Source organism: Sapajus apella, unplaced genomic scaffold (genome assembly GCF_009761245.1).
Source record: "Sapajus apella isolate SASKATOON/1434 unplaced genomic scaffold, GSC_monkey_1.0 scaffold15, whole genome shotgun sequence".
NCBI classification, from domain to species: domain Eukaryota; kingdom Metazoa; phylum Chordata; class Mammalia; order Primates; family Cebidae; genus Sapajus; species Sapajus apella.
Window position 1 is genome coordinate 24,511,286 of NW_022436955.1, and position 23,451 is coordinate 24,534,736.

General features: G+C 49.6%; 1 protein-coding gene and 1 non-coding gene across 2 annotated transcripts in view; both read right to left on the minus strand.

Moving 5' to 3' along the window:
• Positions 1 to 556: 556 nt before the first annotated feature.
• The window catches only part of PKD1L2 (polycystin 1 like 2), a 104,040-nt gene continuing 81,145 nt past the window's right edge, over positions 557 to 23,451 (minus strand). The window contains exons 33-43 of the mRNA XM_032284533.1: positions 22,979 to 23,075; positions 20,098 to 20,235; positions 18,518 to 18,703; positions 16,304 to 16,631; positions 14,759 to 14,892; positions 11,586 to 11,713; positions 10,219 to 10,379; positions 7,098 to 7,308; positions 5,904 to 6,005; positions 4,918 to 5,049; positions 557 to 967 (exon numbers count right to left, since the gene is read on the minus strand). Coding sequence (XP_032140424.1) covers positions 806 to 967; positions 4,918 to 5,049; positions 5,904 to 6,005; positions 7,098 to 7,308; positions 10,219 to 10,379; positions 11,586 to 11,713; positions 14,759 to 14,892; positions 16,304 to 16,631; positions 18,518 to 18,703; positions 20,098 to 20,235; positions 22,979 to 23,075 — 1,779 coding nt within the window. The 3' untranslated portion in view covers positions 557 to 805. The remainder of the gene's footprint in view (positions 968 to 4,917; positions 5,050 to 5,903; positions 6,006 to 7,097; positions 7,309 to 10,218; positions 10,380 to 11,585; positions 11,714 to 14,758; positions 14,893 to 16,303; positions 16,632 to 18,517; positions 18,704 to 20,097; positions 20,236 to 22,978; positions 23,076 to 23,451) is intronic.
• Positions 2,740 to 2,846, minus strand: LOC116555887. Its single transcript, XR_004270729.1, has one exon. It is a non-coding gene; the product is annotated as a U6 spliceosomal RNA (small nuclear RNA).

Here is a 23,451-nt window from a genome sequence, read left to right on the forward strand (position 1 = left end):
TCTTGACCCCGTGATCTACCCGCCTCGGCCTCCCAAAGTGCTGGGATTACAGGCGTGAGCCACCGCGCCTGGCCCATTTCTGTTGTTTTAAGCCACTCCATTTGTGATACTTGGTTCTGGCCACTCTGGGAAACTAATACAGCATCCATTAGCATCTCTCAGACACAGTTTGAGAAACTCTGAAACTAGAATCATTCAAAAGCAACCCCTGACAGACCAAAAAAGATGAAATAATCAGCCAGGTGCAGTGGCTCACGCCTGTAATCCCAGCACTTTGGGAGGCTGAGGTGGGCGGATCACAAGGTCAGGACATTGAGACCATCCTGGCCAACATGGTGAAACCCCAACTCTACTAAAAATACAAAAAAATTAGCTGGGCGTGGTGGTGCGTGCCTGCAGTCCCAGCTACTCAGGAAGCCAAGGTAGGAGAATTGCTTGAACCCAGGAGGCAGAGATTGCGGTGAGCAGAGATGGTGCCACTGCACTACAGCCTGGGTGACGGTGTCAGACTCCATCTCAAAAAAAAGATGAAATAATTAGTCTGTAGAGGAAATTGTTTTTTTCAAATTCCATGTAGCATTTGTTTTATTTCTATTAAGAGGAAATACATTTGAACAAAGAAGCTCTCATAGCACTGGCAGTTTTACATATGTCTCTGTTATTCTAATATTTTTACTTGCTGGGCTTGGTAACTCTTCAATGGACACAGAAGCTATGACCTAGAGAGACTATAAAGTTGCTGGTAAGCACAGGCCCAAAGCCCTGGGCGTCCCCACTTGAAGACGATGGTGTGTAGATGAACAGCTTAGGCCTTGGGCAAAGCTTGTGCTGGCTGAGAGCTGCGAGCCTGGGGCAGTGATCCCGGCTGCTCTCTGCTGCTTCCAGGCTCCTCTGTCTTACATTTAATGCCCAGGAAACTCAGTATTTTCATGAGCAGCAAATCTACAATCTCTCCTTCCTCCGACAGCTGTAAGAGAGAAAGAACCAAGCAATGTACATAGAACCATCCTCTTTGGGGGCTTTATTTTCTAAGAGGAAAACACCATTTTTAATTTAATTTGACTTAATTTTATTTTGTTTTATGTCTCCCTCTGTTGCCCAGGCTGGAGTGCAGTCTCGTAATCTCGGCTCACCACAAGCTCCACCTCCCGGGTTCAAGTAATTCTCCTGCCTCAGCTTCCTGAGTAGCTGGGATTACAGGTGTGTGCCACCACGCCCGGCTAATTTTTGTATTTTTAGTAGAGACGCGGTTTCACCATGTTGGCCAAGCTGGTCTCAAACTCCTGGCATCAAGTAATCCACCTGCCTCAACCTCCCAAAGTGGTGAGATTACAGGTGTGAGCCACTGCATCACGCCCAGCCGGAAACACAGTTCTACTGTCCCGTCTGTTCCCAGCCTAGGTCACTTCACTGTGCAGAGCTGTTTTAGGATGGGAAGGCCTCCCTCTGGGAACCCCAGGGTTGTGTGCTCCATCCTTGATCCTCAGCGAGCTCCCTCCTCCTCTCTGTTGAGGATGACTGGGTTTTCATTGCAACATTTCAACTTCCCAAGCCAGAGCAGAGTAAGCCTCAGCTGAGGGGCTGACCTGCAGTTAAGCAGCACTGGCAGCACGCGGGCCCCCTGCTGAGATGAGGGTCTCCCCTTTTCCTCTAGGTCAGAGTGTTGGTGGTGGCGCCTTCTTTCATCTTTTTTTTTTTTTTTTTTTTTTTAAATGAGACAGAGTCTAGCTCTGTCGTCCAGGCTGGAGTGCAGTGGCTCAATCTAGGTTCACTGCAGCCTCCGCCTCATGGATTCCAGAGATTCTCCTGCCTCAGCCTCCGGAGAAGCTGGGATTACAGGCAACCATTACCACATCACGCCAGCTAATTTTTCTATTTGTGGTAGAAACGAGGTTTTACCATGTCGGCCAGGCTGGTCTCAAACTCCTGAACTCAGGTGATTCACCTGCTCAGCCTCCCCAAGTGTTGGGATTACAGGGGTGAGTCACCGTGCCAGGCCCTTTAGTATTTTATTATTATTCCTTCTGCTTGCTCTGTTTACCTCCTGGCCTAGCCTGGTATGGGAGGAAGTACTGGGAATGAAAAACTCAATAAGTGTTTCTCTCCGGCTTTCCCACGCTTCTCAACCATACATACATATTTAAGAGTGACTTAAAGCAAACAAAGAACTTCTAGGAAACAGGAACGGCAGACGTCACATAAGGGATGTAGGTGCCAAACAGTCACCTTCAGTAAACTGGTGCGAAAATGCCCTCCACCACCCCAACAGAGGCTGTTAAGAATTTAAGCACAGGCTGAGCACAGGGATTCATACCTGTAATCCCAGGATTTGGGGAGGCCAAGGTGAGAGTGCTGCTTGATCCTAGGAGTTCGAGTTAATCCTGGGCAACATAGTAAGACCCCATTTCTACAAATAATTTTTTTTTTTGAGACAGAGTCTCACTCTGTCATCCAGGCTGGAGTGCAGTGGCGAGATCGTGGCTCACCACAACCTCTGCCTCCCGGATTCAAGCGATTCTCCTGCCTCGGCCTCCCGAGTAGCTGGGACTACAGGCGTATGCCACCATGCCTGGTTAATTTTTGTATCTTTTAGTAGAGATGGGGTTTCACTATGTTGGCGAGGCTGGTCTCGAACTCCTGACCTCATGATCGGCCCAGCCTGGTATCCCAAAGTGCTGGGATTACAGGCATGAGCCACTGTACCTGGCCCAGTATTTTTTTAAATTTTAAAATTATATTAAAAATAGGAAACACTTCATGAATTTGCCTGTCCTCCTTGTACAAGGGGCATGCTCATCTTCTCTGTATCATTCCAACTTTACCATATATGCTGCTGAAGTGAACACTGCCTCAGTATTTTCAATAATTTTGTGCATGAAGCAAACTTTGTATTAAGTAGTTACGTGTGGAATTTTCCACGTGTGACCTCACGTCAGCATGCAAACAATTTTGGATTTCAGAGCATTCTGAACTGATTTTTGGTTTAGGGATGCCCAATTGGTGTAAGATACCCAGCTGGTGTCTGCTGGACAACTGCTTGCCGTGTGGTCACAAAAGTGTTCTGTATCACATGAGAGTTTCGTAGAAATAAAAATTTGTGTTTTCCTTTCTAGACACAGATCCGGGACACACGTTACAAGTGTATCAGAGGCCATGTAGCAACAGAGGAGGGGCAGCATTCTTCGTATTCTTTAATCCTGTGGGCAATAATTTCCTGGTTTCCAGGAAAATAACTCTTAAATAATGATCCTTTAACATGATGGAGTATGTCACCTTTATGAAACCTTTTGCAAATGAGAAAAACAACAACAATACCAAAGTGTTGCTCTTAAATTGAAATGGAAAAAAATCAAAAAAGAGTGCCTTAAGGGTTTGTTAGGCACGCAGATTTTTCTTACTTTCTTTTGAGACAGGATCTTGCTCTGTCACCCAGGTTGGAGTGTAGTGGCATGATCCCAGCTCACTGCAGCCTCCACCTCCTGGGTTCAGGTGATCTCCCACCTCAGCCTCCTGTGTAGCTAGATGTACAGGTGTGTGTCACCACACCCGGCTGGGGCATACAGATTGAAAGAATCTTTCCTACTGGGACAGGAAGGGTGAGCTGCATAATATGTCACCCTTCACACAGGCATACCTCCAGAAGGGCAGGAAAAAAAAAAAAACGAAACCATTCATCTGAGTCAGACAGACCCAGGTTGAAACCCCACCTTTCCTGCAGTCCAGCTCTGTCGTCCTTAGGTAAATGATTTCAACTCTGTGAGCCTTGGTTTTCTTCTCTGTAAGATGTGAATAATTACATCTACTTCAGAGAGCTGTTTTGAGGACTGAATACAATGTGTGAAGCCTTCAGCACAGCTTCCGCTGAGAAGAGAGCACTCTGTGGATGAGGCTGGTGGCCGTTATTAACCTGCTGTCTGCTTGCTCATATCCCTCTTCCTGCAGGGGGTGAGAGGTCGATCCACTCTTCCACCGGTGGGAGGTCTATCGTGAGTACCCAGCTTGTTGCCCTTGGAGCCATGATGACAAGGGTTGAGGTTTTGGAGTGCAGAATGGGTTCTCAACCTTGGCTGTTCACTAACATTAAAATTACCCAAAGAGAGGGCTGGGCATGGTGGCTCATGCCTGTAATCCCAGCACTTTGGGAGACCGAGATGGGTAGATCGACTGAGGTCAGGAGTTCAAGACCAGCCTGACCAACATGGTGAAACCCTGCCTCTACTAAATAAAAAAATTAGCTGGGCATGGTGGTGGGCACCTGTAATCCCAGCTATTTGGGAGGCTCAGGCAGGAGAATCACTTGAACCTGGGAGATGGAAGTTGTAGTGAGCTGAGATGGTGCCACTGAGCTCCAGCTTGGGCAACAAGAATGAAAACTCCATCTCAAAAAAAAAAATGACTCAAAAAGATTTCAAACACACCAAGGCCTGGCTCATTCCCTCAGAGATTCTGTTGGTATTGGTCTCTGATCGTATTGGTGTCTGGTGGTGTCAGTCTCTGCTGGTATTGGTCCCAGGTGGTATTGGTCTCTGGTGGTATCGGTGTTTATTGGTATTGTTCTCTGTTGGTGCTGGTGTCTGTCGGTATTGGTCTCTGGTGGTATTGGTCTCTGGTGGGGCAGTAGTTGTTTCTAAAAGGCCCCAGGTGATTCTAAGGTATACTCAGGGTGGAGGTCACTGATATAGTGAACAGAGTCCCAAATTGGGAAACAGGAGACCTGGCTCTGGTCCCAGCCCTACCCCTTACTTGCTTGTGATTTTGGAGATTTAATGTCCTTCACCTGTGCCTCAGTTTCCCCTCCTGTGAAATGGGGGCTCTGAACTGCAATGATCTCTCCAGTCCCCCTAAAGTCTAACGCTGCTCCAGCTTCTTCATAGTTCAGGGTCAATGACTGATGAAGAATAGACCAAAGACACTCACCTGATAGCATTTTTGCTCCTCACTGAAGGCCACCAGGATGACAGAGATAAACAGGTTCAGCACCACAAACGTCATAAAAACGATGCAGGACCCAATGAGGAAGGAGCCAAGCACTGGGCTATAGTCCAGGACCTGTCAGAAAGAAAACCAGGGTCAGCCGAGCGCCGTGGCTCACGCCTGTGATCCCAGCACTTTGGGAGGCTGAGGTGGGCAGATCACCTGAGGTCAGGAGTTGGAGACCAGCCTGGCCAACATGATAAAACCCCATCTCTACTAAAAATACAAAAATTAGCAGCTTGTGGTGGCAGGCACCTGGAATCTCAGCTAGTCAGGAGGCTCAGGCAGGAGAATCACTTGAACCCAGGAGGCAGAAGTTGCAGTGAGCCGAGATCACACCTTTGCACTCCAGCCTGGGTGACAAGAGTGAGACTCCATCAAAAAAGAAAGAAGGGGGGGAAGGGGGGGAAAAGGAGGGAAGGAAGGGAAGGAAGGACGGCAAGCCAGCCAGGGTCATCCAGTATCCTGGGTCCCAGCAGCCACCTCTCCCACTGGGAACCCTCGGAAGGAAAACAATCCTCAGAGCTAGGCAGAGCTTGAAGCCAGGAAGATTCCTTCTGCCTGGGGCTGAGGATAGGCAAGGGAGGGAACGGGCAGCCCCTCACTTTCCATGGCTGCCACCTCCAAAGACGGCCGCTCTTTCTGCCCAGGGCAGGGGGAGTTTCCTTTGGGAGACCCCTGCACAGCCCTCCCCTGAGTAGCCAGCACCTGATGTTCCTCTGTGAGCCGGGGTCCCAAGGGCAAGCTATAGGCTCTAGCAGGAGTGTCCACCTAGGGGAGGGGGACATTTCTGTTTGTCCAAACTTGCCTGGTGCCTGCCAGGCCATGGGCCCAAGGGATGGCACGGGGTGGGGAGGACAGGGAGTGCCTTTTCTAATCTTCGTAGAGGCTCAGCGTAAATGGCAGCCCTCATGCCCTCATCCCGTTACCTCCTCGTAGTTGAAGATTCCCAGTTGAAGGCTGATCATCGTCTCTGCCGCATCGAAGAGGGTTTTGTAGGAACGGAGTTTCCAACCAAATATTAAGTTCGACTGTCATGGAAAGAATCCTCATGAACAGGGAAGGAGGCCACCAAGACCCACAAAGCCTGCTGCTTTACAGTCAAATGGGTGGTCTGTGTCAGCCACTGTTGTGGCTGCATTGGTCAAGCTACTGTTCCTACAGTGGTGTGCAAGTGGATGTGTGTACACAACTTGTTTTGTTTGTTTGTTTGTTTGAGATGGAGTTTTGCTTTTGTTGCCCAGGCTGGAGTGCAATGGCATGATCTCAGCTCACCTCAACTTCTGCCTCCTGGGTTCCAGCAATTCTCCTGCCTCAGCCTCCCAAGTAACTGGGATTACAGGCATGCGCAACCACACCCAGCTAATTTTGTATTTTTAGTAGAGATGAGGTTTCTCCATGTTTATCAGGCTGGTCTCAAACTTCTAATCTCAGGTGATCTGCCCGCCTCGGCCTCCCAAAGTGCTGGGATTATAGGTGTGAGCCACTGCACCCAGCCCCCACCTTGTTGTTGTTTTTTTTTTTTTTTTTTTGAGACGGAGCCTCGCTGTGTCACTCAGGCTAGAGTGCAATGGCGTGATCTCGGCTCACTGCAACCTCCGCCTCGCAGATTCAAGCGATTCTCCAGCCTCAGCCTCACAAGTAGCGGGGACTACAGGTATGCACCACCATGTCCTGCTAATTTTTTTTTTTTTTTTAGTAGAGACAGGGTTTCATGATTTTGGTCAGGCTGGCCTTGAGCTCCTGACCTAAGGTGATCCACCTGCCTTGGCCTCCCAAGTGCTCTGTGTGTGTCTGGGTGTTAGCCCTGTGCCTTCTGACCAGTTGGGAAGCCAGGAGAACTGACACATCCAGGAGGGCTCTAGATGCAGAAAGGAATTCTTCCTGAACGTGGACCCTTTCAGCACTAGAGCTTCCTCACCCTACCCACTTGAGCTCTGCAGCCTTTGCCATTTGAGTTGACTGGTGCATGAGCTCACAGCTAAGAGACCCTGTACGCAGGAAAGCCACCACCTTCCTTGGGTCCCTGGGGTCTCCCTAACCCTAACCGTCCACTTCCCACCACCAGTTAGCCTTGGCTTTCACAGAATCAGCCCCGAGCTTTTTCCAAAGCAGACACTTACCGCGATGGAGTAAGCCAGAAGCATGGTAAGGATGACAATAATAAAGCCCGAAATGTCACCCCAGGCACGGCGTAGGGCTGCTGTGATCATGTTCATTTTGGGATTCAACCTGAGCAGATGCCAAAGCTTCACCGTGGACAGGAGTACCAGGAAGGCAATGATGTAGCCGAGGGCAGCGTCAGCTGCTGCTGTCTCACTGAAGCTGATGCCTCTGTGGGACCAAAATGGGAAGGCTGTGTCTCAGAGACTCTGAGCAGTTTAGACAGAACTCATCTGGATGCAAGATTAGACTTATCGGCATTTCAGGATGCGGGATTAGATGTATTGTCATCTCATCGGCCATCAGGTCCAGAAATAGGTCTGGGAGAGAGAGCTGTCCCAGTTCCCCCAGGTAGATAGTGGTGGTGATGATGGGAACTGTGGAGTGAGAGTGATGGTGATGACTGTGACGATGATGGTGAAGATGATGGTGATGGTGGCAAAGACGATAATGGTAGCTGAGGTTCATGGTGTGCACTGGTAATCGTAGCCACTCAAGAGGCTGAGGCAGGAGGATCACTTGAGTTCGGGAGTTTGAAGCTGTAGTGAACTGTGACCATCATCAGCAAGATGGCAGCCAACCAACCAACATGTGGTTTTCTCTGGGATGTTGGACTCGAGACATTTTTTTTTTTTCCAATTTGTTTTTAAAAGTTTTATGGGCCGGTCGTGGTGGCTCACGCCTATAATCCCAGCACTTTGGGAGGCCGAGGCGTGTGGATCACAAGGTCAAGAGATCGAGACCATCCTGGTCAACATGGTGAAACCCCGTCTCTACTAAAAATACAAAACATTAGCTGGGCATGGTGGCACGCGCCTGTAATCCCAGCTACTCAGGAGGCTGAGGCAAGAGAATTGCCTGAACCCAGGAGGTGGAGGTTGCGATGAGCCGAGATCACGCCATTGCACTCCAGCCTGGGCAACAAGAGCGAAACTCCGTCTCAAAAAAAAAAAAAAAGTTTTCTGAAGCCATATGATATTTCTTGTTAAGTGAAAAACTTTGCAGCCACAAAAAAGAACAAAACTACATCCTTTGCAGCTGCGTGCATGCAGGTGGAGACCACTGTCCTAAGCGAATTAACACAGGAACAGAAAATCCAATACTACACGTTCTCACTTATAAGTGGGAGCTAAACACTGTGGGACTCATGGACATAAAGATGGCAACAATAGACACTGGGACTACAAGACTGGAAGGGAGGGAGGCAGGCAAGGGTTGAAAAACTAACCACTGGGTACTGTGCTTACTACCTGGGTATCGAGGTCATTCGCACCCCAAACCTCGGCATCATGCAATATATCCATGTAACAAGCCTGCACACGTACCCTCTGAACCTAAATAAAATTTGAGGCCAGGTCCTGCAATCTCAGCACATTGGGAGACTGAGGCAGGAAGATCACTTGACCCCAGGTGTTCGAGATCAGCCTGGGCAACAATGTGAGACTCCTGTCTCTATATAAAAAAAAAAATAATAGCCTGGGCGTGATGGTTCACTCCTGTAATCCCAGCACTTTGGGAAGCCAAGGCAGGTGGATCACCTGAGGTCAGGAGTTCGAGACCAGCCTGACTAACATGGTGAAACGCCATCTCCACTAAAAATACAAAATTTAGCTAGGCGTGGTGGTAAGTGCCTGTAATCCCAGCTACTTGGGAGGCTGAGGCAGAAGAGTGGCCTGAACCCAGGAGGAGGACCGTACTCCAGCGTGGGTGACGGAGCAAGACTCCATCTCAAAAAAAAGAAAAAAGGTGTGATGATAAAATCATCTCTTAGAGGTCTCAGGAGGATTCCAGTAGTTGGGATGAGATAGTGCTTATAATGAGGTGTTTTTTTGTTTTTTGAGACGGAGTTTCACTCTTGTTACCCAGGCTGGAGTGCAATGGCGCAATCTCGGCTCACGACAGCCTCCGCCTCCTGGGTTCAGGCAATTCTCCTGCCTCAGCCTCCTGAGTAGCTGGGATTACAGGCACGTGCCACCATGCCCAGCTGATTTTTTGTATTTTTAGTAGAGACGGGGTTTCACCATGTTGACCAGGATGGTCTCGATCTCTTGACCTTGTGATCCACCCGCCTCGGCCTCCCAAAGTGCTGGGATTACAGGTTTGAGCCACCGCGCCCGGCCCATAATGAGGTGTTTTTATGAAAGTGTATGACATTCAGCAATAACTCAGTACATGTTAGCTATATCTATAAAATAAATGAGCGAGGCAAGAAACCCAATGGCTTCAAGCAAGGGAGGGGACTCTGGAGCTACCCAATCCAGGCTTAAATCACTTCTCTGCCACATTTTAGCTGTGTGGCCTTGGGGAAGTCACATGACCTCTCTGAGCCTGAATGTCTTTGTCTTTTGTTTTTTTTTTGAGACTCAGTCTCCCTCTGTTATCCAGGCTGGAGTGCAGCGGAGCAATCTAGGCTCACTGCAACCTCTGCTTTTTGGGTTCAAGTCATTCTCCTGCCTCAGCCTCCTAAGTAGTTGGGATTACAGGCATGTGCCACCATGCTCAGCTAATTTTTATATTTTTATTAGAGACAGGGTTTCACCGGATTGGCCAGGCTGGTCTCGAACTCCTGATCTCAAGTGATCCACCCACCTTGGCCTCCCAAAGTGCTAGAATTATAGTCATGAGCCACCACACCCTGCCCTCAATGTCTTTGTAAAATGGGGTGATGATAACACCGACCTTCATCAATTCTGATGATGAGTCCCTAGGTGAATACTTCCTGTCTACCACACAGTGGACACTTAGTATATGGTAGCAGACGTGAGCTTACTGGGGCCCTAATACTTGCAAAGGGCCTCCCAAAAAGGCCAAAAAGAGTCTAAGCAGGACGCCACACGATCCTATGTTTTGGTAAGATTTGCACAAGTTATTGTTCTGTTTTGTCTGAGTCCTTTCCAATCATACACACTTGTGGCCCCACACCTGAATCTAGGTGGCAGCTAGAGTTATGTCTCTTAGGAGTGTCCCTCTACCTGCTGAGGATCTGCAGCATCCAAAGCCTCCTGACCCCTGGGTCTGAAAGGGAGCTGGAGGAACGGGGGGCCCATTTGGGGAGCCGGGGGGCTGAAGATGGCCACTTACACCTCCTTATGGTTCCGGCAGCGCTGGAGGTCCCTTTCAGCCAGGACAGCCCTCTTCACAAACACCGCCAGGGCACTCCAGCTGGCCAGGATGATGGCTAGCTCCAAAAGATTCCACTTGCTGCGGAAATAGGCCCACGTCTGCTTCCTCATGCGCTTGCCCTGGAAAAGGAGCCTGAGGTTGTGGCCATGACTGCCCCCTCCCCCGAGGGCTGCTCCCTCCCCACCCGGAGGGCCCTCTGGCAGGAGGATCCCCCAGCCCTTGCCCCCATGCACAGAGTAAACGGGCCTCTCCCCAAGACCCACTGAAGCAGGATGAAAGGAGCTGAATGCAGGGAACCTAAGAAGTCAACTGGAAACACTTCAGCTATCACAGGAAAGACCCTCTCATTTACATAGGGTGTACACCAAGTACACGACTCTGTACCTTCACTTTAGCCTCTTCATTTACATAGGGAGTACACGAAGTAACCAATGGAAACCTCTAAAGGGTATTTAAACCCCAGAAAATTCTTTTTTTTTTTTTTTTTGAGATGGAGGCTCACTCTGTCGTCCAGTCGCTGGAGTGCAGTGGTGTCATTTCGCCTCACCGCAACCTCCCAGGTTCTAGCGATTCTCCTGCTTCAGCCTCCCGAGTAGCTGGGATTACAGACATGTGCTACCACACCCAGCCAATTTTTGTATTTTTAGTAGAGATGGGGTTTTACCTTGTTGACCAGGCTGGTCTCGACCTCCTGACCTCAGGTGATCTGCCTGCCTCAGCCTCCCAAAATGTTGGGATTACAGGCGTGAGCTACCGCATCTGGCTGGCTACAGTTTTGCAACATGAAAAGGGTTCATCCATGTGGAGATGGACAATAACGACAGTTGTACAATGATGTGAGTGGACCTAACACCACTGAATACTTAAAAGTGGTTAAAATGGTCAATTTCATCTTATGTATATTTTCCACAGTTAAAAATAAATAATTTAGGCCACATGCGGTGGCTCACGCCTGTAATCCCAGCACTTTGGGAGGCCGAGGCAGGTAGATCACAAGGTCCAGAGATCCAGACCATCCTGGCTGTGGTGAAACCTTGTCTCTACTAAAAATACAAACATCAGCTGGATATGGTGGTGCCTGTCTGTAACCTTAGCTACTTGGGAGGCTGAGGCAGGAGAATTTTTGGAACCCAGGAGGCAGAGGTTGCAGTGAACCAAGACTCGCACCACTGCACTCCAGCCTGGCAACAGAGCAGACTCCATCTCAACAACAACAACAACAAACCATTCCCACTCCACTTACAAGGAAGAGGAGAGGGGTTGGGTAGGCATCAGGCACCCCTGCACCCCAACCCCTGCTCATGAGCTACCAGCATGCCTCTTACCTGCACCACCATGTAGTAGAGGAGGAAGAGGAAGTAGATGAGCTCTGCCGCCACCACGAAGGGGTGCCAGCCGTCAGTGAAGGGGTACAGGCGGAGGCTCTGGAAGGCCGCGTGTGCAAAGAACATGCCTGGGGAACAGAGGGCGCTCTGCTCGCTCCAGACCACCTGCTCCCTCAGAGCCTTGGCTTCTGACTGGGAGCCATCAGGTCAGATGTCTCAAGCTCAAGCAAGCCCTGGAGGTCTGATCGGGGCCAAGGAAGAGCCAAAGTTCCTTTACACCCAAAGGACTGAACATGGACACATGGCAGACACTGAAGGCAGCGGATGCACCAGAAGGGGTGGAGGGGCTGCAGGGGAAGGTCCTCCCCTTCTGTCCGCATTTGGTGTTGGCCTTTTGGGCACAGACACCTCCAGATAAAGCACATCCACCCATATAATGACAATTCACAGCCAGATGGCTCATTTAAAGCCATTTTGGGCCAGGTGCAGTGGGTCACGCCTGTAATAATCCCAGCACTGTGGGAGGCTGAGGTGGATGAATCACCTGAGGTTAAGAGTATGGTGGCTCAAGCCTATAATCCCAGCACTTTGGGAGGCAAGGAGGTCGGATCACCTGAGGTCAGGAATTGAGACCAGCCTGGCCAACAAAGTGAAACTGTCTCCACTAAAAATACAAAATTAGCCGGGCTTGGTGGCAGGCGCCTGTAATCCCAACTACTCAGGAGGCAGAAGCAAGACAATCACTTGAACCCGGGAGGCAGAGGTTGCAGTGAGCTGAGATGGCGACATGGCATTCTAGCCTGGGCAAAAAGAACAAAACACCACCTCAACAAAAAGAAGAAAAAAACAAAGAGTTCGAGACTAGCCTAGCCAACATAGTAAACCTCGTCTCTACTAAAAATACAAAAATCAGCTGGGCCTGGTGGTGCACCTCTGCAGTCTCAGGCACTCAAGAGGCTGAGGTGGAAGAATCGCTTGAACCTGGGAGACGGAGTACGCACTGAGCTGAGAGTGTGCCACTGCACTCTAGCATGGATGACAGAGCAAGACTCCGTCTCAAAAATAAATACATAAATAAAAAGCCATTTCATCTAAAGACACTTCACTGAAGGTAAGTCCACCTAAAATCCAATATGACTAAAAAGTCAACCTCCTTTTGAGTAGCTTTTCATCCATTTGAGTGCCTTTTTTTTTTTCATTGTAAAAATTTTTCTGTAATGATGTTTTAAACCAGTTTGACTAGTAAGGCTCTGCCTATGGAGAGGAAGCCAGCCCCAAGGATGACAGAATAAAGAGAAACAGAAACAATCTGAGTCTCTGATGACATCAGTGATCTGTGGAATCGACCAGATCTGAAATCTACCCATACTTTTTTTTTAAAATTAATTAATTATTTTTTTTAAGACGGGGTTTCACCATGTTGGTCAGGCTGGTCTTGAACTCCCGACCTCAGGTGATCTGCCCGCCTAGGCCTCCAAAGTGCTTGGATTACAGGCGTCAGTCACCACGCCCGGCCCTACCCATACTTTTATGTGTAGAGAAACGTAATCCAGGGCCAGGTGTGATTGCTCATGCCTGTAATCCCAGCACTTTGGGAGGCCAAGTCAGGAGAACTGCTTGAGCTCAGGAGTTCAAGACCAGCCTGGTCAACATAGCAAGACATCATCTCTATGAAAAGTAAAAAACATTAGTTAGGCATAGTGGCACGTGCCTGTAGTCTCAGCTACTCAGGAGGCTGAGGGAGGATGATTGCTTTAGCCTAGAAGACTGAGGCTGCAGTGAGCTATGATGGCACAACTGCACTCCAGCCTAGGCAACAGAGAGAGACCCTGCCTCAAAAAGAGAGAGAGAGAGAGAGAGAGAGACAGACAGACAGACAGACAGACACCGGGTACGGTGGTTCATGCCTATAATCCCAGCACTTTGGGAGGCCGAGGTGGGTGGATCACCTGAGGTCAGGAGTTCGAGACCAGCCTGGCCAACATGTTGTAACTCCATCTTTACTAAAAATACAAAAATTAGCTGGCTGCGGTGGCACACATGCCTGTAACCCCAGCTACTCGGGAAGCTGAGACTGGAGAATCGCTTAGATCTGGGAGGCAGAGGTTGCAGTGAGCCGAGATCATGCCATTGCATTCCAGCCTGGGCAATAAGAGTGAAATTCCATCTCAAAAAAAAAAAGATACACAAACCCAAAAAGGATTTGGAAGAAACTATCAGCAATGGGGAATAACAATGGAAATTGAAAGCCTTTCATTTTTCACTTTACATAGTTCTGAATTTTTTTTAAAGCACAAACATGTTACTTTTTCTTTCTTTATTCCATCTTATAAGTCATTGTAGCTGTAGAGACATATATTACTTTCATAATAAAAAATGTAATTTAATATTTTCTAAAAATTTGATATTTAATGGAGAGGAGGTTGGCTTTTAGGCAAATTGATCATTAGCTGAACAGACTGTAGATTGGTGTTTAGTAGACCGTGATCAGCATTTTAAGAGGGGAAGGAGGCATGAGGAAGAAGAAATAGAACCCAAAATATGAGAGCCCATCACGTGTAGTTTTTTAAATTTTGTAGAGACCGGGTCTCACCGTGTTGCCCAGGCTGGTCTTGAACCCCTGGGCTCAAGCAGTCCTCCCACCTTGACCTCCCAAAGTGCTGGGATCATGGGCACAAGCCACCATGCCCGGCCTCATGGAGTTAAAGTACATGTTATTTGTGAACATTTCATCTTGGTTGCATGTGTGCTGGATTCTGATGTAAAATGTACTTCATGGTATGCACTGATGTTTGGTAAAATATTACATTAGGTGATGTGATCTGTTACCAGGTCACATTCTCCCTCACCTGTCACTGCCAGCTCGCCACCCCCAACCCCAGCAGACTGGGAAGCCTTTGGACCCTCAGTGGGTTTCTTTAGGATCACTTGGGAGACAAGGCCAGAAAGATGGGAGAAATTAGGGTGGAGGGTACTAATGTTTTGCCCTTGGGGACCCAGGAACGCATGGCTGCAAGGATAACCAAGACCCACACCCAGATTCACTAAACAACTATTTGCCCTGCAGCTCTGGCCCTGGGTGGCTGCGCCCAGGTAGGTCAGGAGCCCCAGCCCAGGGGAAGCCGTATCTGTCTTCTGGGGCCCTGCAGAGGCTCCCAGGCGAGGCTACCCACCCAGGGCGCTGGTCTCTAGCGTCAGCGTGACAATGCAGAACAGGTTGACATTGGCATTGTAGACAGTGAACTCCACAAACACAGCTCTGGTCAGGGCATCCAGCCAGGTGTTGTCAAAGAGATAGCGGAGAATTCTGTGGGAAAAAGTGGCGCTGGGGCATTTCCATGCTGCAGGGGCTCCATGTCCCCGCAGCCCTTTGACGGAGGCCAGAGCTTCCTGTCTCAACTTCTCCCTCTGCCTCTGCTCTGTTCCCTGGGCCACCAGGCCACCAGGGCTGCTCCTGGGAGTGGTCACGTTTTGCAGCCCACGCTGTAGTGGGTTGCACCCCTCATCTCCCAGCTATTAGAGCAGAGATTCTTAAAGTGTGGTCCCACACAAGCAGCATCAGCATCACCTGGGAACTTGTTGGAAACAGATTCTCAGGCCTGCCCTAGACCTGCTGAGTCAGAAACTCTTGGGGGAGTCCAGAATGTGTGTTTTGATCAGCCCACCAGGGGATTCAGATGCCTTTTACAATTTGAGAGCCATGGTGTTAAAACCTGGTGTGGTGGCTCATACCTGCAATCCCAGAACTTCGGGAGGCCTAGGCGGGTAATCACCTGAGGTCAGGAGTTCAAGACCAGCGTGGCCAACATGGTGAAACCCCATCTCTATTAAAGATACAAAAATTAGCCGATGAGGTGGCACATGCCTGTAATCCTAGCTACTCAGGAGTCTGAGACAGGGGAATCCAGGGAGGCGGAGGTTGCCGTGAGCCGAGACCCCATCACTGAACCTCAACCTTGGTGACAGAAAAAAAAAAATTAGCTGGGCATAGTGGTATATGTCTGTAATCCCAGCTACGTGGGAGGCTGAGGCATGCAAACTGCTTGAGGCTGAGACAGGAGAATCACTTGAACCCAGGACGCAGAGGCCGCAGTGAGCGAAGATGGTGCCACTCCAGCTCGTTGGACAGTGTGAGATTCTGTCTCAAAAAAAGAAAAAAAGGCTGGGTGCAGTGGCTCATGCCTATAATCCCAGCACTTTGGGAGGCTGAGGCGGGCAGATCACCCGAGGCCAGGAGTTTTTGAGGCCAGCCTGGCCAACATGGTAAAACCCTGTCTCTAACCTGTAATCTCAGCTACTCAGGAGGCTGGGGCAGGAGAATTGCTTGCACTCCAGCCTGGGCAACAGAGCGAGACGCTGTCTCAACTTAACTACTTCCTTCTTGTCTAATGGTGGACTGTTCTGAGTGGTAGTGAGCTCCCCATCCCCTGGACTGGCTCTAGGAGAGGCAACCAGGCTGTGAATGCCAGAAAGAGACTTTCCTTCCAATTCTGAGATGGCTCGGTTCCCAGGGGCCTGAAAATACAACGTGCATGATTCTGAATCCTCCAGGCTCTCCCACAATGACCTGAATAAAGGTGGTTCTGCCCTGTTTTGAAGACTACATTACGGCTAATGACCTTTTTGGCCTTAGCCCACCTGCACCCAGATGAAAAAAAAAGAAGACTACATTCCCCAATCAGATGTGGACTCTAGCAAATGAATCCAGTCAGCCTCACCTTGATGTGCTTTGGTGGTCAGCCCCAAAAGGGACCACGTAGCCTCCTCCCCGGTACACAGTAAGTTTGCCCCAGACAGGATACCCTCGACATTGGCTCTGGCTCTGGTACTGCCAAGCCTGGGGATAGCTACTGCCGTTACTGAGCGTGGAGGCATTCCAGCCTTCCCCGTAGTCAGCCAGGTCTTCAGCATCCAGGGAATATGGGGCATGGCATCCGTTGAGAGATGCCTGAAATTGCTGGGCAAGTGAGCAAGAGCTTTCCCGGACCCTCACTTGGCGAATCTGGGCACTGCCAACCAGCTTGGAGTTCCCATCAGTGATAAAGCCTAAAGAGAAAAATCAGGTGGGTCAATCTAGCAGTCAAAATCATCTTAACACATTCCAAGCTCCCCAGCCAATGCTAATGTGAACTTCAGCATACCCATTACAGAGACAGGCTGGAGAAGTATATGGCCAACTATAAGCTACATTTATCCAAATGACCTCGCTGTCTCTCCACCTGGAACCTGCTGTGCTTCCTGCACAACCTGTCTTAGGGAATGGAACCCCATCTCCCTGTCATCACCCTGGACAGGCCTGTGCCCCATCTCCTCAATCCACCATCCCAGTGGTTACCACATCCCATCCATCCTACTTTTTACATGTCTTATGTCCCCATCCCCTTCTCTCCATCACCACTGTCCCTTGTCCCTGCACCAGCCCTTATCCTGTGTCCCCAGAATCCTAACTTCCCCACCCCCACCTTTTTTGAGAGAGAGAGAGAGACTTTCACTCTTGTTGCCCAGGCTAGAGTGCAATGGCGTGATCTTGGCTCACTGCAACTCCCACCTCCCGGGTTCTAGTGCTTCTCCTGCCTCTGCCTCCTGAGTAGCTGGGATTACAAGTGCGTGGCACCATGCCTGGCTAATTTTTTGTATTTTTAGCAGAGACAGCGTTTCTCCATGTTGGCCAGGCTGTTCTCAAACTGCTGACCTCAGGTGATCCACCCACCTTGGCCTCCCAAAGTGCTGGGATTACAGGTGTGAGCCACCATGCCCAACCAACTTGCCCACCCTTTACTCTAACTTGCACATGCTTCCAGAGTGATCATTCTATACCACAGGTTGATGCCACAGCCTCATGTAGACACTTTCAATGACGCGTCATTTCCTTGAGGATGAGATACGCGTTCCTGAGATCCTTCATGATCTTCATCATCTCTCCTGCTTTGCTTGCTTCTCAGTGATCCTTAACTCACATCCTACACGGGAGTCACACTCCACACTCCACGGTTCCAAGAACATGCATGCCATGAGGTGAGAGGCTGGGCTTTTCTCGTGTTGTTCGTTCTGCCTGGCACACTGTTTTTGCCTAGCTGGTTCATGCTCCGTTACTGCTCATTTAGGAGGTTCTCCACTCTGCATCAGGGGAAGGGAAGGGAAGGAAGAAGTCCTCTCTCGTGGACACCCAGCCTTCTGAGAGTCTCTCCTTCACAGCATCTGGTCCTATGGTTATTGGTTGGTTTTCTTTTTCTCCGTCTTTTTCTGGACTAAGTCTTGCTTCTTCACCCAGGCTAGAGTGCAGTGGTGCAGTCTGGGCTCACTACAACCTCCGATTCCCAGGTTCAAGCGATTCTCCTGCCTAAGCCTCCCGAGTAACTGGGACTACAGGCATGGCTGTAGTCATGGTCAACATGCCCGGCTAATTTTGAATTTTTAGTAAAGACAGAGTTTGACCATGTTGGTCAGGTTGGTCTAGAACTCCCAATCTCAAGTGACCCACCCACCTCGGCCTCCCAAAGTTCTGGGATTGCAGGCATAAGCCACCACACCTGGCCTCTTTCTTTTCTTTTTAAGACAAGGTCTTGCTCTGTCTCCCAGGCTGGAGTGCAGTGGTACAATTTTGGCTTACTGCAGGCTCCACCTCCTGGGTTCAAGCAGTCCTCCCACCTCAGCCTCCGGAGTTGCTGGGACTATAGGCATGAGCCATCACACCTGGCTAATTTTTGTATTTTTCATAGAGGAGGGTCTTGCCATGTTGCCAGGCTGATCTCAAATTCCTGGCCTCAAGCAATCCTCTTGCCTCAGCCTCCCAAAGCGCTGGGATTACAGCTGAGAGCTACCACGCCCAGCCTGGTTTTCTTATGAGGCTGATGCTGCCAGTGCCTTGTATCTGTTCCTAGCCAGGAGCAGGCAGTAGGAGGCTGACACAGCCCCAGGGCTGCAGGACTTACCTGGGGGGTGACCGTACAGGTTGCTCAGGAGCGTGGTGTTGGCCCACTCAAAGAACTCTCGGAAGCCCAGCACACCTGAGAAGCCCCTGGTGAAGCTGTGCTCGAGGTGTCTGTTGAGGTGGTAGGCGCTGGGGTCCCTCTGCCCGTAGGCCACAAGCAGCAGCATCCACAGGAAGCCCAGGTATGCTGGGAAGGGAGGCACAGCCCTGGTCAGGCAGGATCTGTGACTCCCACCCAGTCCAGGTCAGGAAATGGAAAGGCCTCCTAGACCAGCCCCTTGCCCTTCTGGTGACAATGGAACCAGTCTTTATAGAGGCAGTGGAGAGGAGTAAAGTCACAGACCATGGGATATCCTGCCTGGGTCCAAATCCCAGCTCTGCCACATCCCATCCAGGTGCCCTTAACAAGTGACTCTACTCCTCTATGCCTCACTCTCCCCATCTGTGAAATGGGAATAACAATTCTACAACCTAGAGTTGTCATGAGGGGGTCAGTTAATATTAGAAAGCACTGGCTGGGTGCGGTGGCTCATGCCTGTAATCCCAACACTTTGGGCAGCCAAGGAGGGCGGATCACTTGTGTCAGAAGTTCAAGACCAGCCTGATCATCATGGCAAAACCCCATCTCTACTGAAAAAATAAAAATTGTCTGGGCATGGTGGTGTGCATTTGTTGTCCCAGCTACTGAGGCCGGAGAATCACCTGAACCTGGGAGGTGGAGGTAACAGTGAGCCGAGATTGTGTCACTGCACTCCAATCTGAATGACAGAGTAAAACTGTGTCTCAAAAAATAAAATAAAAAATTGAAATCCAGGCCTCCCAATATACCATGCTAGTTGAAAAATAAAAACAAAAACAAAACAATAAAAAATTTAAAAATCTTTAAAAAGGCTGAGCGTGGTGTCTCATGCCTGTAATCCCAGCACTTTGGGAGGCCAAGGTGGGTAGGTCACCCGAGGTCAGGAGTTCGAGACCAGCCTGGCCAACATGATAAAACCCTGTCTCTACTAAAAATACAAAAATTAGCCCTGTGTGATGGCGCATGCTTCTAATCCCAGCTACTCAGGAGGCTGATGTGTGAGAATGGCTTGAACCCCAGAGGCAGAGGTTACAGTGAGCTGAGATTTTGCCATTGCTGTCTAGCCTGGGTGACACAGTGAAACTGTCTCCAAAAAAATTAAAATAAAAAAGAAGAATAAGAGGAATTAGCCCGAAGAAAAGCTGGGGAGGAGGCGTGAGCACACTCCAGGCCGATGAGACGAACTGTCTGGGCAGACGCCTGGGGTGAGGACAGGGCGTAGGTCCCAGGTGCTGCAGAAGCCAGTGAGAGGCAGAAGTAGGGCACAGGAGCCAGGAGTGGGGACTTGGGGTGGGTGGAGCCACAGGAGGGGGTTTGGGTTTTGTCTTAAGGGTCATGAGGGGTCACTGAAGGATTTTAAGTGTAGTGGAGAAGATAGAGTGTGCTGATATCCAGGGAAACTGAGGCCCAGAAGCGGAGCGGGACTTATTAAAGATAGCACAGTAAGTGTGTCTGTCTATTTCACGCTGTGCTGAGGGCCAGTAAGCGGGAAGATTGCCTACCCAGGATCTCTCTGATGAGGGCAAATGCTTTCTGTTCCTTAAGGTGAGCAGTTTTCATCTTCTTAATGGCAGTGGGGAGAGGTGGCTGGTAGACATCCCTGCTGCTATTTCTTCGTGCTCTGAACAAGGCATAAGGGTCTGTGGAGGGAAAGACAACAGGGCAGCCATCCTGGCCAACACTGTGAAACACCATCTCTTCTAAAAATTAGCCAGGCATGGTGGTGGGTGCCTGTAATCCCAGCTACTCGGGCGGCCGAGACAGGAGAATCGCTTGAATCCAGGGGGTGGAGGTTGCAGTGAGCCAAGATTGCACCATTGTACCCTAGCCTGGGTAACATAGTGAGACTATGTCTCAAAAAAAGAAAAAATGAAAATTAAAAAAAATTTTTCATTTTAATTTTTTTGTAGAGATGGGGTCTCGCTGTGTTGCCCAAGCCGGAGTACAGCGGTGCAATCGTGGCTCACTGAAGCCTCAACCTCCTTGGGCTCAGACAATCCTCCCACATCAGCCTCTCGAGTAGTTGGGACTGCATGCATGCCTGGCTATTCTTTTGTATTTTTGGTAGAGATGGAGTTTCCCCATGTTGTCCAGGCTGGTCTCAAACTCCTAAATTTGAGCAATCTGTCCACCTCAGCCTTCCAAAGTGCTGGGATTACAGGTGTGAGCCAACCTCGCCCGGCCTCCTTTCTTAAAAATTATGAAACAGGCTGGGCACAGTGGCTCATGCCTGTAATCTTAGTACTTTGGGAGGCCAAGGTGGGCAGATCACTTGAGGTCAGAAGTTCGAGACCAGCCTGGCCAACATGGCGAAACCCCATCTTTACTAAAAATACAAAAAATAGCCAGGTGTGGTATCAGGTGTCTGTAATCCCAGCTATTCAGGAGGCTGAGGCAGGAGAATCACTTCAACCTGGGAGGTGGAGGTTGCAGGGAGCTGAGATCACACCACTGGACTCCAGCCTGGTCAACAGAATGAGATACTGTCTCAAAAAAAAAAAAAAATCATAAAACAGATCATCACTCTGCTATGTAAAGCCCTCTCTCATCCCAGCCTTGGCCCAGCTTCTATAAGGCTCTGGCAACCTGCTGCCTACCCCCTCCATTCTCATCTCTAACCACTGTCCCCCAACCCCAACTTACCATGCTCCAGACACACTGCCAATGGTTGCTATAAAATGGTTGCAATAAAATGACACCACTGTCTCACCTCGGGGCCTTTGCATGTGCTCAGTGTGTGGTCCTTCCCTTTCTCCATCCTCAGGAGAGAGCTTAGGCACCATCGCAGCAGAGAGGACTGCCCTCTCTTGTTCTTCCCCAATCCTATTTCTCACTAAAATTCGCATTTATATGTCTACTTGTGCATTTATTTAGTTAATGCCATCTCACCAAATGGGCTGTTCATTCCAAGGGTAGCAACCTGTCCCTTATAATCAGTCCAGTGTTGGCAGGGGCTGGGGTAGGAGTGGGGATTGACTTTAAATGGGCAAGAAAGAACCTTTTGGGGTGACAAATCTGTTCTAAATCTGAATTGCAGTGATGGCTACATAACCCTATAGATTTACCGAAATCAAAAATCTGCGCACTTACGACAGGTGAATTTTATGTCAATTACATTCCCAAGCCATCACCAGTCCTGGCCTGCAGCCAGGGCTCCCTGAGGACTTGCCAAAGGGGTGACTGAATGAATATTTAATGGTCTGGAGCCTGGCATCTCTGTGGAGAAACATTACTCTCTTGTCTTGAGAAGATTTTAATGGATGCCCAAATTGCTGCCCTGGACTGGAAGAGTACACACCCTGAAGCAGTAGCCACACTGCACTCTGAGGCAGGTGCACGGGACGTGGTTTGTTTGTTTCTATTTTGTTTTCCCTGGAAGTCGAAACCATTGCCTTGATGATTCCATGTGGGTTCAGTTTTATTTGCATGTTTGTTTTGTCATTATTGTCAGCACCCTTGGGAACTCCGGTTGGGAAGTGAGAAGTCAGGCTGGGAGGATGGGGACTAGCCAGTGGCCAGGGGTCAGTGTGGCTGTGTTCCAACCAACCTGTGTTTATAAAAGCCGGTGGCAGGCGATATGTGGCCCCCCCAGCTGCAGTTTGCAGAACTCTGTCCTAAAATTCTTTTTCTTGTTTTTTTTTTTTTTTTTTTGAGACAGAATCACATTCTGGCACCCAGGCTGGAGTGCAATGGCATGATCTTAGCTCACTGCAACCTCCGCCTCCCAGGTTCAAGCAATCTCCTGCCTCTGCCTCCTGAATAGCTGGGGTTACAGGCACCTGCTACCACACCCAGCTTAATTTTTGTATTTTTAGGAGAGACAGGGTTTCACCATGTTGGCCAGGCTGGTCTCAAACTCCTGGCCTCGTGATCCGCCCACCTCGGTCTTCTAAAATGCTAGGATTACAGGCATCAGCCATTGTGTCCAGCTTTGTCCTAAAATTCTTAATTTTCGGATAAGGCCACTTTTGGCAGCCCATCTGTAAACCGATTCTTGTTTTAGTTTTTGTTCTAAAACCTAGGGCCCTGAGTCTCAGAGAAGAAAGCTGCTTGCTTGGAATTACACAGAGAAGGACGGCCCAGGAAGACAGCTTTGTCCCCAAGGTACCTCTTCTGGCTGGCGGGTCATACTTGAGTGTTATGGAAAAATGCCAGGGAAAGAAGAAACAAAGATATTCAGAAGACAAGAAGTCACTTTTTTCCCAGCTCATTTGGAGATGGCTCACAAACTGGGGGTGAAAGGCTGGTGGGGAACAGATTAGGGGAGCTGGCCCAAGAACCAGCAACCCCCCACAGGCTGCACTCTGTCACCCTGCAGGGCTCACTGAGCCTCATGAGAACCACAGCTGGCCAGACCTGCCTCCAGCCACCAAGGCACATTACCTGGGCCCAGCAGATGTCTTGGCAGCGGAGACACTGTAACCTCCTCCTCCTCCACTCTCTTCAAGACCAGTGCAAAGAAGGCAGCAAATCCCAGCACCTGAAAAACACCCAGGGAGAGCCTCGAGCCCACACTAGTAACTCTCAACCCCTCATCCATGAGGGCGCAGGGCTTGGGGCCAGGATTGTGTGCTGCGTAGGGCCCTGTGCTTTGAGGGAATGCAGCTCCCTTCTGCAGAGACGGGAGGTGGTTATGAAGACGGAGGGCAAGGCCTTTGCTCGCAGACCGAGGACCGGCCAGTCCTAGCACCCCCCTGAGACTTCGCACCTACTGCGGCTCACCTGACTGAGGAATGCCTGATCTCTCTGCAAGGAGAATTGCTCTCCCATGGGCTTGTAGCACAGGAGTCCTGCCCCACCTTGCTCATTCCCTTTCCTGCTGTATTTTTTTCTTTTCTTTTTTTTTTTTTTTAAGA